The 18,570-nt window shown below is 36.0% G+C and overlaps 1 protein-coding gene, 1 long non-coding RNA gene and 1 pseudogene across 2 annotated transcripts; all 3 read left to right on the top strand.

Moving 5' to 3' along the window:
- Positions 1 to 2,805: 2,805 nt before the first annotated feature.
- LOC112188874 lies at positions 2,806 to 4,650 on the top strand. Its single transcript, XR_002931601.2, has 7 exons — positions 2,806 to 2,881; positions 3,000 to 3,063; positions 3,493 to 3,548; positions 3,860 to 3,949; positions 4,158 to 4,205; positions 4,360 to 4,501; positions 4,601 to 4,650. It is a non-coding gene; the product is annotated as an uncharacterized LOC112188874 (long non-coding RNA).
- Positions 4,651 to 4,967: 317 nt separating this feature from the next.
- On the top strand, positions 4,968 to 10,128 carry LOC112184041 (annotated as a pseudogene).
- A 1,672-nt stretch (positions 10,129 to 11,800) lies between these two features.
- Positions 11,801 to 18,534, top strand: LOC112186411. The gene is made up of 7 exons (XM_024324841.2): positions 11,801 to 12,131; positions 12,443 to 12,528; positions 13,491 to 13,637; positions 13,733 to 13,841; positions 16,333 to 16,456; positions 17,147 to 17,417; positions 18,117 to 18,534. The coding sequence occupies exons 1-7, from the start codon at positions 12,008 to 12,010 to the stop codon at positions 18,222 to 18,224; spliced, it is 969 nt and encodes a 322-aa protein (XP_024180609.1). The 5' UTR covers positions 11,801 to 12,007; the 3' UTR covers positions 18,225 to 18,534.
- Positions 18,535 to 18,570: the final 36 nt, after the last annotated feature.

Below are 18,570 nucleotides of genomic sequence, written 5' to 3'. Positions count from 1 at the left end.
GACAATCAAACATTAATTGGCTTTATTGTTTTCACTATCTTTATTGTTTTCAATTCAATTAGTAGTTTGTGTTACCAAAAAAATTAGAAAGGCTAAGTAGGGGTGTGCAAAATAAGGCACAAACCGGCCAAACCTGTCGAAACCGACCGGTAAATATGGTTTGGTTAAGGTTTTTTAGCGTTAAAATATGAAAGCCGGTTCAATACCGAACCAAACCGTTTATGAATTGGCTTGGTTTGGTTTTTCTTTTACTTAAACCGCGAAATCCGAACCAACCGGTATGTATTAAATATAATAGGAAAAAAATTAAACTTAAATACATAATATATATATATATATATATTTATTTGTGGGTAGTCTTTTATAAGTAAGTTATAAATCTCCAATTATAATTTGATTCTCAAAATGATATACTGCCATATTGAATCCTAGACCCAAAGGCTTAAAACCCAAATAAGTGAGTCATTTTGCAACTATTTTTTTTTCGACAAAATTTTGAAACTATTTTGGATTTTGTTCTTTGAATATTAGTTTTGGATTTTGATTATTAAATTTTGATTATTGAGATTGAGATTTAGTATTCTACTATGAGTTTTTCGTAAACAAAACGTTAATGCTATATAGTTTAAAACCGCCTTACCGACCGAACCAAACCATCTTTAAATAAATTGGATTGGAACGGATTAAGCTTATTTTTTTCGATGACCAGTTGTCTAAAATGTCTAAACCTCTTACTTTGGCATAGAGACGGTTTGGAGTCAAAACCGATCCAATCCAATCTGCGTGCAGCCCTAAGGCTAAGGGCTACACAAGTTACCCATTTGTTAATCTAGGGTTTTCTCGCGTCTGCAGCTTTCGTTCTAACATCAATGGCAATTGATGCAATGGTCGCACGTCTCGCTGCCTCTCTTGCTCTGGCGGAGGGGAAGAGGCCTGTGGATTTATGTCCATCCAAAGGACTGCGACAATAGGGGGCTTTCATGGTGGGAAGCTTCTCACAGCGCGAGACTATACGCGCCGCTCGTTTCTGGGGATGTTCCGATCTGCTTGGAGGGTGAATGGCACTCTCCGGGTGGAGGAAACTGGAGAAGATGACCGTGTGTTATTCTCTTTTTCAAATCCGGCCGATAGAGGTAGAGTTTGGAAGGGAGGGCCATGGGGGTTCAATAAAGCTCCGATTGCACTTGCAGAGTACGATGGCATCGGATGGATCTCGGAGGTGCCATTGAGGACATCATTGTACTGGATGACGTTATTGGGGGTTCCTCCGGCCTTTCGATCTGAAAGAATTATGAGGCTTATTGGTAGCATCGTGGGCGAGTTCAAAGAGTTTGATAGAACAGCTTTCCGGCAACGGACTCTGCGTATACGGGTGGAGATTGAGTATGCGAAACCTATATTGTTCAAACAGAGGTTCTGGGTTGAAGATGACGTCCAGTTTCTGGTCAAGTTCAAATATGACAAGATTTTTGGACGGTGTGGTTTTGTTACCCACGTTGGCCTCCCGTGCTCCGGCCTGGAACTGGAGGAGGATGAAGAGGAGGTTGCGGGAGTAGTGGCACAACCATCTGCCTTAGCGATCCTTCGTGAAGAACCTGGGACCAGCTCCAATGTATCTAGGGTTCCGGCTCCTGGCCCGACTCTAATCTTCAAAGCAACAATACCTAGCACTGTTCCAGATTTCTGTCTCCCTCCAGAAATAGTTGCTGCCCGGCGAGCAAAGAGACAGGTATAGATTAGGGAGCTTACAGAACCACTACAACAGGTCGAGTCTGTCCTTGGTCAACGCCGGGATAGAGATGGTGATGAGGTGCTTATTTCTCCCAAGAAACTGAAATTGAGTTTGGCTATTGGCAAAAAGAATCTGGATGCAGTAACTATGAGACTGTTGGAAGGGCCGTCAAAGCAGACTAAACAACTGAAAAGAAAGAGAGGCCGGCCTCTAGGAAGTGTGAATAAATTGCTGTATGGCATGGCGGGAAAAGGGAAAAATACTAAGAATGAGGGTGACTCAGGGAAGAAGGTTCCAAACAAGAGCAGGAAGACCAACCTGATGCCGAGGTTGTTAGCTGCTGAAGGGATTGAAGCTGGTACTCTCTCCAACCCTAAGGGGAAGGAGATGGTACTGTCTTAAATCTTATGGTGCCTAGACAATTTGGATACAAGTATTTTCAAGCAGGAAATTTCTCTATGAGCTTTTCTAAGATGTTTCTAGTTTTTGTTTGTACCACAATTGAGTGTTTGACAGATTAGGCTAGTTGATTGAGTTTTCCTTAGGAAGCGAGTTTTTCTTGCTTAGCTAGGCTTGCTCTCCAGCGAGCGTCCCTTTAGACTTTAATGAGTTTAGTATAGACTTAGATAGGATATCTGGTGCATGTATCAGATTTCTTGTGTAAGTGTTTTGTTAGACTCTGGCCTGGTTATGGCTTTGATTTCTAATATATAAATATCAAATCCTTTTCAAAAAAAAAAAAGTTACTAATTTGTTAAATATTTTGAACCATTGGATATATTACTAATCCAATGGTCCAAAATATTTAACAAAATGTGGATATGGCAAACACCAATGTATCCAAGAATTCTCCTATGGATTATATGTGATGAATGGAGTGTCATCCCTAAACAGCCAAATTTAACATATACTAAAGGTGAATCCACTGTACTACTGTTCATACTATTGACAACTGTTCATAAGCGTGTGAAAAGACAGTTTTGCCCTTTGTGTTCCAGCAATTACCGGCTGCCACTGCGGGTTAAGAGGTCGGGCGTTGTTTTGACGCGATAGAAGGGTGTGGACTGAATTTCAGAGGTTTACCGTTGTTTAGATGCAATAGAAGGGAGTGGATGTAGCTCTTTCCAATCTTCGATCTGTCGATAAAAGGTAATAATGAATCATCTGCTCTTCCCTCTTCAAATCTCATCTCCCAGATTATAGAATTTGGAATTTTGATTCTTTGATTTGATGTGAGATTTGCCAATAATTGATCGTGTTTGGGTAGGTGATCTGCGACAACTAAACCAGTCCTGCTTGGGTCTTGAAGATAATCGAGCTAGACCAACCAGGTGAGAGGTTTTGTGCTATGATCGAGATAATCGTGTCTATTTTTCATTTAATCCTTGAATTTGGTTGTTTCGTCCTTGGGTCTGGAAGTCTTCTTCTGCTATCCTTTTTCTTATATTTTGTGTTTGGTGTTTATTGGGTTTTTGGTTTTTGTTGGCTTTGAACTGATATGAGTTTTGGTGTTCTAATTTGGGAATTTTTGTTTTTTCTTTCTTTCTGTTCATTATCTCCTCTTATGTCAAGTGATGTTTTTTTTTTTTTGCAAATCTCACTGCTCTTGCCTCCTCTGGGATATTGCTGTTTTTTTTTTGATTTTGTTCTTTTTTCTTGGTTTAGTTAGTGGTTGTAAGTGTGAGTTTGGGGTTTTTGGTTTCTGTGGATAAAAGGTAATGATGAATGTTGGATTAATTGGGTTTGTTTTTATGTGATAGAATTGATAGAAGGGAGAAAAGCCAAACCATTCCAATCTTGGATCTGTGGGTGACAGGTAATGATGAATCTTGCTCTTTCTTTTTGATCTGGAGTTTGATATCGGAGGTTCGATAATTTTGTAAATGTAAGGAATTATATTGCTATCAAAGATTTGATAGAGAATTTGGATAGAATAGTGGAATTAATTGATTTTGTAAATGTGAGAAATTATATTGCAGGTACTGTTTGTTTCTTTCTTTCTTTCATATTTATTTATTTATTTATTTTTATTTCTTTACTGTTAGGTTGGTAGTTGTTGATTGTGGTGTGTATTTCATTATGGTCAAATGAGTGTGTTATGAATAGATCTTGGGTTTATTGTTGCAGATTTGATGCAAAAGACTCTGTCTTTGATTGTTTTGTTGCTATTCCTCAATCTGTTGTTTGCTGGTGTTTCAGTGTTTTGCTTTTATTCAGGTATGAATGAAGTTATTATGTGTGGTTATTGTTATTTTTAATTGTTATAACTGCTTTTATTGGTAACATAGTTAATAAATTATCAGATAGTTAATAGAGCATATCTGTGCCTATGTTGGTACGAAAATAAAATTTATGTAAACAAAATTTTTCCAGAAAGAGTTAGATAGGATCTTGAATAATAAAGGATATTGTTTTCATTCTGCAGATTCGAGGAACAGTTTGGTGTTACATTGTTTATCTACTTCAAATTTAGGTAACGTTTTTGAAATTTAGCAAGATTTTGGTTTATTAATTTAATCTATATATATGTATGGATATGTATATATGATTGTTTAAATATATATATATATATATATATATATCTAATTATGTTGCATTCTTCAAGCAACTTATACTGTTGTGTGCAGTCATGGCACCAAGGATTCCGTGGAAGCAACAAAATCACATAGCAAAGGACCTTTCTTGGCCATAGAACACCTTGGTATCCACGATTAAGCCTCCGATGGCAAACTCCACACTACCGATGGACACTGAAAACTTACCTGAAATGTGAGTTGGGGGTTACTATTTTCAATTGTTCATCAAGGGTAGGAAATGACGCAACTGTCCCTGGTATTTACTATATACTAAACATGAGTTTCACTGTAGGGCTGTTCACTGGGGAGTTTGAAAAGACTCTTTTGCCCTTCGTTTTCTGTTTCGTTATGCCTCAGCCATTCATCTAAGGTACGCCAGAATACCAGATGCTTCCACCGGTTTCTTCTTTCTTCTAAGGCCATATAACCAAGATCTAATTGCATTTCACGCTCCAAATTTTTGATAATTGAATCAATCTTTCTCAGGCGAAGACCAAGATGGGTCGGAGGACCAGATAATCCATCAGCAGTAAGAACGCGGGAACAAGGGGACGGGAAGAGCATCAATTTGGGTGTTTGATTGTCGATTGTATCTTCTTCTTTTTTTTTCCTTCTGATTTCTCATGCATTGGTTTGTTGCTTTTGTTGTAGTGATTTGATGCTGTTCTGCATCTACCCGGTAAGAGTACGGCTGTCGTCTTTGAGTTTTGGATAATAGGATTTTGAATAGAGACAAGCAGAGAGTTTTTGGGTAAGTTGAGGATTTTGGTATTGATTAATTGGATGTTTACGCTATCTCACCATATGCACACACCTTGATGGAAGTAAACATAAAGGGTAATTACTAATTTGAATGTTGGCTTCTGCTCTGTTAATTGTTTTTTTATTGGTCAATAACAACTAGTTAGGAACATTTGGTTTTCTTATGAACCTTGATGTTGGATATGAACAGAAAAAAGAAGTAAAGCTATGTCTGGGATTAGATACATTTCAGTTTTCAAACACTGCCTTTCCATGACTTGATAAGCAATTATATATAGAGGCAATTATAAAAAGATCCACCAAGTCCTAAAAACTAGAGTCCATATGTGGTACCTTTTTCTTTTAGTTCTTGCTAATAGTTTTTTCCAAGTGCTGTGCAAGTTAGCTAAGACTAAAGTGATCCACTGAATTTGAACTGTTACTAACTGTTAGTAGCATTTATTCCAACTAATCCAGTCCTGAGCAAATACATTTGCTCAAAAAATCAAAGTTGAACCCTATATTGTAGGTTTTAATGTTGGACGTTGAACTAATAGTTGAAACATTCGGAATTTAAAATTAAAGCAAAGTTGAACCCTATATTGTAGGTTTTAATGGAAATTCAACGCCCTTTGGGGTGCATGTCGGACAAAAGCAATTTGATCACAATCGTAAAAGCAAAGTTGATCTACATCTACCATTTACTCCAAAATTGCTGCAACTAAAAAGTAGTAATGCCCTGGGTTTTAATTTCTTCTGAGTTTAGGGGAAGTTCCTTTTTGTGTTCTATAGAGACCTGATATTCTTATTTGTTAGCCTTTGTCTTTTGTTAGTTCTGTTTCTGTTGCATCTTTTTTATCTGTTGTGGAAATTCTGTTGCATCTTTTTTATCTGTTGTGGAAATTGCAGTGCGGCTGTTTTATGATGCATGGAAATTAGGTTTTGAAACTGAAAGTTCAGTTTTTTTCTGTTTTTGTTTCTATACAAAAACCTTTCTATTGTTGCAGCCATAAGTGTCAGAGGTATTCTCGAGCAAGAAATAGTAAAGGTTGCAGCTATGATCCTCCATATGACCTTAAACAGGGCTTACAGAAGGTAACATGAAATTATGTTTTCTCTATTTTTGCTTTTCTTTTTGAGGAAAGGATTGAGATCAATTTTAGTTCTCACCATTTCTCACTTAGTTCTCAATTTTAGTATTGTCGTGTATATTTCATTTTGTGTTGGGGCCAGCTGGAAAGTTGGGTTGGTTAAAATATCTGTGGTTCCTGAAAACCTCTTTTTTGGTTTATAGCAATCGCAGGCTTTAAATTAGTCAAAGCCAATGTGAGTCTCTATCAATATTTTGAACTTGGGTTTTCAGAATAGGAAGATCATATTATTCTACCGAAACTTGCAAGCTCTGCCTACTTTTTGTATCATCTGTTAATTATTATGTCTATAATTTTGGTTTACTTCTTAATGTCGTACTGAAGGGTCAATTGTAGTACTAAGCTATTAAAATCTGATTTGAGTGTCTCCTAGGCTACATTACATAGTACAAAAGGAAAAGAAAAAAAGCTCATATGTAACTTATACTCTTCAACTGTTATTTGATTTCAGGCAGTGCAAACTTCACCAAGAGTGCCGCAACATCGAACGTCAAATTTCAGGTAATATCTTTTTTTCCTTTATCCAATTCGTAATTCCATCTAAAGTTTTACTCCTTTTGATGAAAAATTGAAACTTTTGGTTCGAATTATGGATCCTGGAATTAATGTTAGTTGGTTGTTAATTACTGGTTTTTTGCTTCAGATACACAAAGAGAAGAGAAAAGTTTCCAAAAGCAATAAAAGATGCTATCAGCCTACTTGCCTCATGAAAACCAAAAAAATATACTCATGAGCATTGTTTTCCTTTATTGGTTTCAATGAGACTGGATTATAGTGTTCATATTAGACTTCATGAGAATGTAGTTTTTTGGTTAAATTCAACCAAATTGAAATAAGTAGTAAATATCGAGCTATCATGATAATGCAAATTTCATAGGAGAAAGCAAGTTACCCAAATAAGGTCCATCTTTCCTGCAAGGGGTCAAGCTGATACCACCCTCTTTGGCCTGGATTTATGTATACTCGATTTATACCTTTGAAAACTTTCATTTAAATTTTCAGTTCTGTGCAACATAAGTTTATTTGAGAAAGTTAGAAGCATGTTCTCCTTCCTTTTTGGTGGTAAAAACCCATGTTCAAATGACTTGCTATAATTGCAAAAGAAGTCGTTCATTATTTTTTTCAGTGCAAATCCATTATTTTTGGTGACAGACTTAGAATTTGCTCAACTAGCTTTTCTCTTTGTTCTGGAGAATTTGGTCCTGTAGATGATTATAGATTTGTAGGACCATGCTGAATGCCTAGACATATTGGGTAAATATGCTTTGAATAGGAATTATGCATTCTGTACATTTTGGCATTTAGGCTTTAGCAACTATTCAATGGCTCTGATCCAGTGTGTGTCCATTATTTAATTGTGATGGCCTTCAGATTCAGGAATAGCTCTGCATGAGTTTGAGCCATGGTATGCTTCTATGCATTAAAACCTTCTTCTATGCTTCTATGCATTAATATTTATTTAATTGTTACATTATTCAAAATGGAATGGATTTATCTTATTTTGCACATATATGGTCTAGCCATCTTAAAGTGTAGTGTTATTAACTGTGATTCCAGGTTGTTGTTAAATAACAATGATTGTAGCATATATATCAACCTCACTGATTTAGTATCCTTTTCAGTCATAAGACTGTAGCAATCTGTATTGACACATTAAAACCTGCTTTTTCTTGGCCTGATGGCTGACAGACTTAGATTAAGAAATTTTATTGTTTTATTATGAATTTTATTGTTTTATTATGGTGCACATGGATTGGTTCGGGAGTTAAAGAGGTTAGCTCAAGTCTTTTCCAGACAGACCGAGACAAAGTTTTATTTACAAAGAGAAATTTTAAATCCACCCTAACCATATATTCCTTTTTAGGATATTTTAGAGTATATATATATAGATGCAATGTGTAATTTGGTTCAATGCATGATATGATTTTCTCCATCAATGACAAATATGCATTGCCCCAAAATATCATGTAATGAAGCTGGTAGATCCTGAATTTTGGAGCTCTGTATTATAAGTATTCATTTAAAGATGCTACTCTTGCATTATGACAAACTTTGGGAGATTAATTATGGCCAAAAGAATTTCTTCCAAAAAAACTGAATCACTGATCTGAACAGTTAATAAAGACCAATCTTTATTCTCAATGCCTCCTAATTGGCAGTTCATTGGAATTTAAATCAAATTTATTACACCACCTTAGACTTACTCACTTCCAGTTTCATCACATTATTTATGCTTTAAAAAGAGATGATATTATTGCTTATCCAATTAGCTCTGCGTGCCAACAGTTGGAAGTGGTTTAAGATTTGCGTTTTCCATTTTCTTCAATAGAAATTTAATTGGTTGTCATTTTGCATGTCTTCAGATACTGTAATTAGTTTCCCAGGTTTCATGCTTTGTGCAGGTAGAAGTTTTGGTGTGATTTTGCTTTTTTAATTTGAAACTTATTTGATCGAGTTATTCATAGGTTGAATCCTTTTGTTTTAGTTATTTAGTGTTTAATCTGGATTTTATACATATTGAAGGGGGAGAATTTGGGACTGGAAACAAAGAAAACGGACGTATCTTGGTATTACTGCTGGTATGGCTGCTCTGGTTTTTGGCTAAAGCAGCTGTATTTCTTGATAACAACACATTCTGCATTTTTTCACCAACATATTGATATTCCTGAGTCTCTTATGCGTGCCAATACTATTTTCTTTACATATTTCACATATGCTCATTTTCATCATGTTCATTCAAATTCAATGCAACCTTATTATGTATTTACTTATGCAAGTAATCGATTGAATTGCAGGCCCGATGACACATTGTAGCCATCAATCAAAAAGTTCAAACCAAACCAATTCTATAAATTTTGACAACGTAATATTATAGAAGTAACTATATTCTTATGTATAGAAACAGTTCCTTTTCTAAACAATTTCCACCAATATCTAATCATTGCTTTTCCCATTACATAGTTCTAACTCGATGATGACAATGAATCCCGCAGCAAAGCGCGGGCAAGTTTTCTAGTGTTTCACATAGTGATCAATGGCTGCCACAACGTGAAAATGCTAGGTGTCAGGGTTTCTGCCTCTGGCAACAGCCCCAACACAGATGGCATTCACGTTCGAAATGTCTACCAGTGTCACTATTCTCAACTCCAAAATTGCGACGGGAGATGATTGTGTTTCAATTGGCACCAGTAATTTGTGGATTGAAAACGTTGCATGTGGTCCTGGGCATGGAATTAGGTAAAAATTATGCATGAGTATTGAACCTAATTAGGGATATGCGCTATACGCTCACTATGAAGCATTTGGGTTTTCGATTTGGTTCCTAATTTAGCATTGATTTGGTTGGTTTGAGCTGTGCAGCATTGGGAGTTTAGGCAAGGAGCAAGAGGAAGTGGGAGTGCAAAACGTAACAGCTAAAACAGTTACATTCACCGGTACTCAGAATGGGGTGAGGATCAAGTCATGGGGTAGACCCAGTACTGGGTTTGCCAGGAACATTCTTTTTCAACATGCTGTAATGGTCGATGTCAAAAATCCTATTGTTATTGATCAAAATTACAGCCCTGACGAAAAGCATTGCCCTGGTCAGGTTAGATATCACCACGAGGTTGCTTTTTTGTAAATTTAGTTACAACTCTCATAGATGAGTTATTTATGGTACTGTGATGTTTATCATACATTTATTTTATTGTTTTGACAATATTTTTTATTTTTTCCCTTAACAAGAGTCTGGAGTTCAAATTAGCGACATTATGTACCAAGACATTCACGGCACATCAGCAACAGAAGTTGCCGTGAAATTTGACTGCAGCTCCAAATATCCTTGTAACAAAATCACATTGGAGGATGTTAAGCTCACTTACAAGAACCAAGCTGCTGAAGCTTCTTGTAGCCATGCAGGTGGAACAGCTGAGGGTACGGTTCAACCTACAAGTTGTCTGTAGAAGAGGAAATACACAGTTTGTTTGGTTTATAGGAGTAACTTTGTTCCCTACGAGACAAGAAGAAGGAGAATTATACTAAATTTTTAGAGGATTATTTTCAGTAGATGCAACTCGTTAAGTACGTAGTTGATTGAGCCTGTGGCGTTGGAAGCCTATTAATTGGGTTTCTAAGAGCCTTGCCCATCTTATATCCTTGTAAATTTGCTAGTTAATCAAGTTGTCTGAACAAATCCATTGCATGAGAACTTGTTTCAGCATATGAATGCTATAGTAATTATTTTTCAGTGTAATGGTCGATCATAATTTATTATTTGAAGAGATTATCCAAGTTGACAAAGAAACGAGTTGGTGCCTCAAGTTTGGGTTATTTTCTGCATTTCGAATTTTGTAGTTTTAATTGGACCTCTACTTTATTGTTAGTTTAAGGTCTATTTTCTGCTTTCTTGTAAATAATAGAAAGGTGTGTGATCACACACGACTTTGTAAGAAATCAACTGTATTTCTGTGTTTTCTGTGAAATTATTCATTCTATTTATTCTCGATTCTATTATTCTTATGAAGGCAGTGACGTTCTGCGATCTTTGAATTATTTGATGATTTGTTTTGAGTTTTCTGATGTGAGATTGTGTGATCTCAAATTATCAATATTACCCCGCACATGTGTTGAATTTTCAAGTTATACACGTAAACAACTTATATTAGGTGACCTGGAACCCGTGATAAAGTAATATAGGCTTCACAACAAAAAACAATGGCAATAGATGAATTTGATCCAAATCTTTATAAACCCATAAATAAAGTCCCCATTTTCCATGTGAGATTCATATTGTCAACACTCCTCATCTGATTCTGCCATTCAACATAAGAGTTGGTCTCATTTGTGTTCTTTAAGATAAAAGGACACCTGATAATATGGTTCGTTAGTGATCGAGTTTGGACGATAGCATCTGAACTCGTTCGGACCTATTATTATTTTTTTTTGAATTTTTATTAATGATGTGTTCCTGGTAAACAATAACAGTGGCTTCTCCAAAACCCAAATTTTTATTAATGTGTTCCTGAATTTTTTTTTTCTTCTCAAAAAAAAAAAAAAAAAACAGTGGCTTCTCCAAAACCCTAATAGCCCAATTATTTATGGGCACAAATTATAGAACACCGACAATTTTATCAATTTTCTTTCTAGGATAATTCGTTAAGAATATACCTTCTCTAACAATTGAAAATTACAAATGATGATATGCACCATTCTAGCGCGACATAAATAGCCATATAAGTATTTTTTTAGTTTTTTGAAAGAACTCGAGATTTCAAGTAGTCTACCCATACATCACTCAGAAGAAGGAGACATTGACGTCAAACTTCATATTACCTGATTAGAAACTCTCTCCACTAAAATTACATAATAATTTATAAGTCTGATGGCACATTATGAAACTCACCTTCAAAATGGACATTTCTTAACAAGGGCATCCCTCATTCAAATCTTGCCTTATGTACGCACATTTTTTATGATTTAAGGCGAAGTTCTTCAAAGGTAGGTAAACAATTTTTACTAGTTTCTACCCAAAACCAAAAAAAATAGGACTTGACAAAAATGTTTCAGGCCATGGTCATTTTAGGAAACGCGCCAAACGAACCCAATAGGCTACTATTTCATAGACCTCTTCACCAACCGTCGCTTAAACAAGAAAAGTCCTTGCCTTGTTATACCATCCACCAAAACACAGACCCAGAGAAATTGGGGAAAATCTTAGGGTTTTTCCTCAATGTGATCCCACTTTCCAAATCAAAAACCCCAACTCCTCCAAATTCTTGGGCACTTTCCCACTGTTTTAATCTCTCTAGGTCGCTTGTAATTCAGTAATGGCGGATGAGTCTGACGCTTCGCCTCTCATCGCTCCGATCCCGATCACCGACCCCAGTGAGATCGACCTCGAAGCCGGTCCCGGCGAGCAAATCCAGTGCCGAATTTGCCTTGAAAGTGATGGTATTTATCATCTAGTTTTGTTTTGGTTTGATAAATCGCTCAATTGGGTTTTCTTGAATGAACAAGATTAAGTATGAAAGTGGAGGTTTTTAAATTTAGTTTGATAATAATCCATTGGGTTTTGGAAAGTTTGAATCTTTTCAAGATTAGATTGTGCCAATTTGTGTGGATTGATAATGGTAATTTTGGGTTTGATAGTTAAAATTATGGCTAATTTTGCTCTTTTTCTTTTTCGTTCTCTGTTAAATGGTTAAAGTTGACTGAAGTAATGTGCGCTTATCAGTGGGTTTTGCCTTATCTTTTGCACTCAGGTAGGGATTTTATTGCTCCTTGCAAATGCAAAGGGACTTCAAAGTATGTTCACAGGGAGTGTTTGGATCATTGGAGAGCTGTAAAGGTATGGGCGCCTTCTATGGTTTTGCTTCTTGTTCTTTTCAACAGTTTGTGAAATTAACTCCATGTTGAGTTTTTATACCATGTTGAACCCCACCAGTGTTGAATGCACTGACAGTCCAAAGATGAGGGATCAACGAAAGACCAAGACCAAATCGAATTGCTCATCAGTGCATTCAACAGTGGTGAGGTTCAACATGATTTTGCATGCGAGCTTAGTGGTCTTTTGGATAAAAGTAAGCTTATTGGTCCAAGTCAACTATATTGTATACGATTACTTGTTGCTACATTTTGTGGTGTAAAGAGGACGGACTAGCTAGTTCAGTAGAAGCTATTTAGTTATGACACAATCATTTTTATACGGAAATGCTCTATTTGTGCTTGAACTTCTAGTAGCGGTGTCATTTGATTACTAGTATTCTGTGGTTTGTGTGTGCATGGACATGAACTCATATGTTCGCGTCTCTCCTATTAAACTCTTTAAATATTTTAAGGAGAAGGTTGCAAATTAAATTCTGGAATAGTGTGGTGTATGCACATTAGCTTATTCTTGTTGTAATTAAAGTGTGAAATGAAGCCTATTTAAATAAAGTGCGTTCAATACTCGTATCTCTAGCATAATGTGTTGAAATCTATTTTGGCACCCGTTCTGCTATTTTTGGGCAGTATGTTTCACGACTCTTGAATGTGTTGGAACACAACCAAAGTAAACTGTATGCTTGTTATGTGACTTGTTCACTGAGTTTTGTACTTTTAGTATATTGCACTGAGATCATCTTTGGAGAACTTGGAGGTGAGCTATTAATGGTCTTTGCATAAGAGGTCCGATTTAGATGATTAAATGTTAAAAAAAAAAAAAAAAAAAAACCAAACACACTGTGTGTGTGTGTGTAAGTTAAGGTTTTTTTGTTTGTTAGTGATCTCTGAGTCGTATCTGATTTTTTTTTTTCCTAATTCTATTTCCAGGAAGGTTTTGCATTTGCTCATTGCACAACCTGCAAGGCTCCTTACCATTTGAGAGTTCATCAAGCTGCCGATAGGAAATGGCGAACCTTGAAATTTCGATTCTTTGTGACCAGAGACATTATATTTATATTTCTCGCTGTCCAGCTTGTAGGTCATTGTTTATTTACATTGAGTTGCTTGCTTCTCTTTGAAAGCTTGAACGAGACATGCATTTATTTAAACACTTCTGTTCCTCTGTGCAGGTGATTGCTTCATTGGCATATTTGGTGTTTTTAATAGATGGTTTCCAGCAATTTTGGCTTCGTCTTGCATGGGGTTTTGATAGTGAACCAAGTTTCTACTATATTTGTGGTATAGTCTCAACTCTCAAGTGCTTTTATATGGTGGTAAAATAAATAATAATCTTATTGCCTGTGTTGGTTATTTTAAATTTTGTCCTGGTATTTTATCTGATTCTTATCCTGGGTCATTAACAATTGGTACATATGTGCATGGTGCCTTAGCTTGAATTCTCTCTTTCTGGTAACTGAATTGTACTTATGTTTGCTCTGCAATTTTCTCTGTGATTGTAAATTTGCGGTCAAGGTTCGGTTAGATACTTGGGTTATGTTAGATACTAAGAGGAAGATCACATTTAAAGATTATGTTAAATAGTAGTATAGGAATAATACATTTATAAGATTATGCTAGATATGTACATTTTGAATTGTCCTTCTAGCTCAGGTTCTTTGTTGTGTTGTTGAGGTAGATATCTTGTCCTCAATGATTGTAATGGTCCTTTTGTGAATTTTGATAAACTTCCAATTCTTTTACGAAAAAGAAAAAAACACATGTATTGTACTACATTAAGCAATTTTGGTTCATTAATGTCTTTAGTGTAGTAAAATCAAATTGAATTACATGGTGAAAAATAAAGAATATCCTATAGGAAAGATATGTTACCATGCTAGTGAACAAACACATAGGCAGGAATGGAAATAGAAAAGCAAAAGACAAAATGAAGTGAGTGACCAAGCTAGGAACAAAGGAGGAAGGATGAGAATAAAAAATATATAGGTCTGCATATGTGCAGACATATATTGCTTTATTCACATATTCAAGAGGCAACAAACTATATGTAAATTATCGGGTGGGAGCTTGGTTGGTGCTTTCTGATGACAATGAGGCCGCAGTAAAGCCCATAAGAGACCTGAGAAGAGGAGCATACAGAGCCTCTGATAATTTGATCTGGTGGGATCATGGTACAGGAACCCTAGTTGGGATTTTCTTAATTGACAACCTCCAAAAAATCAATAAATGAGGGAGGAGATCTTGTAAGCAAAAAATTAATTGCTCTTGGAGAATTTAAAGGAGTCTTATAAGTCTGAAGAGTTTTATAGATTCTTGATTAATGAGACATTTTTTAGGAATGAAAGACTCATGCTCGGATAACCAAGAAGTGAGAGGCGAGCAGGGTATTGTTATGTATTCAGAATTGTCCACTTCTTGTGAGTGATTCACAGTTCTTAAGGTGTGAGGCCCTGTACTTAACTTGGAGTGATTCCTAGATCCAACCAACATAACCCAGGAAAATAATTTTACCTTAATTTTCTCTTTATGTGGTGATCTTTCTCCCTACTGTCTATTATTTGTCACTGGGATCACTATTTCTCTGTCATTCCTCTATCTGTTCGAGATTGACCCTTCTTTAGGGTTCCAACTGCTAGCAGTATGGTGTTTCAATTTTATTAGTGAGAACATGTTATCCTTCATGGCCTACCATGCTCTTGCTGCCCAATTGAGACCATCTATCACCAGCAGTCCTTCTTTGTGTTTTGACTTGAATGATATGATGGTGCTGGAAAAGGAGCTTGTTGAGATCCCTAGGATTGTTTTGTCCAGTTCGGGCCTAAAGTAGTAATCAAGGCCCCTTATTAAATTTGTAAGAAAATTACCTTTGGTAGTGTCCAATTTGCAACTGTCTGAATATTTTTTTTTTGATTAGTAATTAAAGGTGGAAGAACTGGATATTGGATATGGTTTTGATAAAACTTCATAGCTGGATTCATTGAAACTTCTGTTTTCATGGATGGAAGGAAGGGTTTACAGTATGACTTTTGTTTGCATCATCTGAATTGGACCATTCAGTTTTGGATGTCAGTGGTTAGCTAATATACTTATTATGTGCTAATGTACTGTAATGATATCTTCTGTAGCCATGTTGAAACCAGTGAAATCATATCCCCAGAAGAAAGGGGTAAAGTAAATGAAGAAGGTTAAGTGGTCTGCAAAGATAAATAATTGAGGAAGATGCAAACTGGTGAATAGATTTATTCATATGACTTGGTTGGACTTGTGAAGGAAGACTATGATGAAGATCTTGCAGTTAGATGCAGTTAGATGATCATATTAGCAATTTATTATGAGTTCCTCTATATTTGCAGAAATATCAACAATTTTAAGATACACATTACTTTTTCTTTGACAATTTTTCATATGTTAAAACATGAAGTGCTACTGCTACCTTTGAACACATGCAATACGTTATACGTGTCTTATGTGGTTTCTGGTGTAGTTCTTTATATTACTTATGGTTTTGAGAATCAAAACAAAAAAAAAGGAAAAGAAAAAAGATATAAGATAATTCATGTTTCTTTTTCCCGCAAAGAAATCTTGGCTGCTGCTGTCTGGTGATTTTTATTTTCAGCATGGGAGTTTAGTATGCATTTGTTTCATTTCGTGCATGTACTAATTAACCTAACAGGCTAATAGTAGGACACATGGTTACTCTTTTGTTTTCTGGGTTAATACTTATTTGCCTTTTTGGCCTTGGTAACTCAGACACTTCTGTTAATGAATACAGGAGCTTTGCTGTTTTTCGCTTTGCTTGGGTTATCGGGATGCTTCATTACTTGTTATGACCGAAGAGTGCGCAACGATTTGGCTCAGCCTTGTCGAGAGTTATGTCTTTGTTGCTGTCAGCCTGGGTATAAGTTAAATTTGGGAATATATGACCTAGTTGGTACAAATGATTTGGTTTACTGGCTGTTTAGCAAATCATCATTATCATCATATTTTCTACCTCTAAAATGATTAAATATATTAATTTGCACTTGGGTGTTATATATAGATATATTTATGTGTGTGTGTGTGTCCACCTGTTATCTTTCACAGGCCAACACTATTTCGATAGGATCTCATTTGCACATGAATGCTTTATCTGCAATTCTCTTTGAAAAGTTTGATGTCGTCATAAGAGCTTTCTGCAAGAATTTAAACATTTTCTGTAATCATCTCAGGCTTTGTTTTAGTAGTTCTTTTTGGTAGACTGTATGAAAAGTCAGACACTGTAATATCTCTCACAATCCAGAGACGTATTCGGCAGGATGGGGGAATGGTTATTTTGCACATGATGGCATAAGTCTAAGCTAGAAACTCCCCCATATGCTCTGCTTGTGATGTGAATGTTATTGTTAAAGAGAACATAGGGTGGCGGGGAGTAATGAAGTTTTCTGCAGAGAGTAAAAATGTCAATGAAGTGTAATTACAAACCTCTTCAAGCAATTAAAATATCCAAATTAAAATCGCAGAATTGGAAGTTTTGGCATTTTGTTCTGAAGTTATTAATTTGAAGTTACCATTGAACAACATGACTCAATTTTAGACAATCCCTGCAGTGTCTGCGCAGATTGTCATTTACCTGGCACTCTTTGTATGTGGACTGACTGTACCACATGCTGGGGAAGTTGTGCAAGTATGGCCGGAGAATGTGGTTGCTTGGGAGGTGCTGGTGAAGCAGGGCTTCCAATATTATTTATAATGGCTCTGATTGTGCTGGGGCTTTTCACAATTATTGGGATATTCTACAGTGTACTGGTAGCTACAATGGTTGGACAAAGGATTTGGCAGCGGCATTATCATATACTTGCAAAAAGGATGCTGACAAAAGTGAGTTGAGAACCCTGCATTACTATTTTTTCTGTTTTGTGTTTTGTTTTCTTTCAGACATGCTTCTCTATCGTCTATGCACTGCACTACAAAGAGTTTACTCAACCACTAGGAGTCTAGGACCAGAAAACTGTATCTGAACCAAATAGACGGGACCACATTTAGCAGCAGACTAAACCCTTCACATGGTCAACCATGTCTTGATGAGATATAGTGTAGTAGTAAATATCATCTCTAATGAGAATCATGAATGACGTTTGCATCTATTAGATTGTGTGCAGCAAGAATTTTTTTGCTAAATCACCATATGCAATTTGAAAATGCACGGGAACACGTGTAGGAGCCCGTTTAGTTAGACTTAGATCCCTAAGATGTTGATTGTTCCCTCTTGTTCCATATATGGCACACGGAACTTTTAATTTTGAAAGCTTGTTTCCTCAAGTTGGCTTTATCTGCTAGTTGTTGTTATTGTTGTTGTTTTAATTTTTTATTTTTTAAATTATTTTTTTTTTATGATGAATTAGTAGAGATTCACTCTGGACACTCTCCCTAAAGAGATCATTGTAGCTCAGGCCACTAAGATAAAAAGTTTCTAAAGTCATGTTTAATACCATTACATATTCAATTCATTTCTTCATTTCTTAATGCTGCTGGATATTGTCATTACTGGATGTTTGTTGTAAATATCTACTCATGTAGGAATACGTTGTCGAGGATGTTGATGGTGAGATGACAGGATCTGATTGGTCTGCCCCACCTCTCCCACCTGAGCATGTTCAGCAGCTGAAAACTCTTGGCCTCCTATGAATTTGAAGGTCACGTTACCAAGAAAAATAACATATATTTAGCTTCTGAGTCTGATTTGCTTTAATATAAAAAAGAGGAGTATATGGTAACTGAACATATCCCAAAGTCCTTTCTAGTTCAGTTGTTCTGTAAAATTTTGTACTGAAACTTGTGAAAAGTGTTGCCTTTCTAGCAGTGTAAGAAATCAGGACTAGGATATCCCAAATAACTAACATGTATATCAATAATGTTTTCAAGCGACAATTTACTGTTGTGCAGACCATTTTTCATATTTTTGATGTTGAGGAAATGAACGAACTTTTTTCTCTTATGATTTCTGTTTTCCAGTAAACTGTAATATGAAGTC

The sequence above is a fragment of the Rosa chinensis genome, chromosome 2, assembly GCF_002994745.2.
Source record: "Rosa chinensis cultivar Old Blush chromosome 2, RchiOBHm-V2, whole genome shotgun sequence".
Lineage (NCBI taxonomy): Eukaryota > Viridiplantae > Streptophyta > Magnoliopsida > Rosales > Rosaceae > Rosa > Rosa chinensis.
This window is presented reverse-complemented; position numbering and strand designations above follow the sequence as displayed.

Coding starts and splice junctions, on each gene's coding strand:
- LOC112186411 (XM_024324841.2), top strand. CDS start 12,008: ATGGCGGATGAGTCTGACGCTTCGCCTCTCATCGCTCCGATCCCGATC. Junction 12,132..12,442: donor AATTTGCCTTGAAAGTGATG/GTATTTATCATC, acceptor TTTTGCACTCAG/GTAGGGATTTTATTGCTCCT. Junction 13,842..16,332: donor AAGTTTCTACTATATTTGTG/GTATAGTCTCAA, acceptor TAATGAATACAG/GAGCTTTGCTGTTTTTCGCT.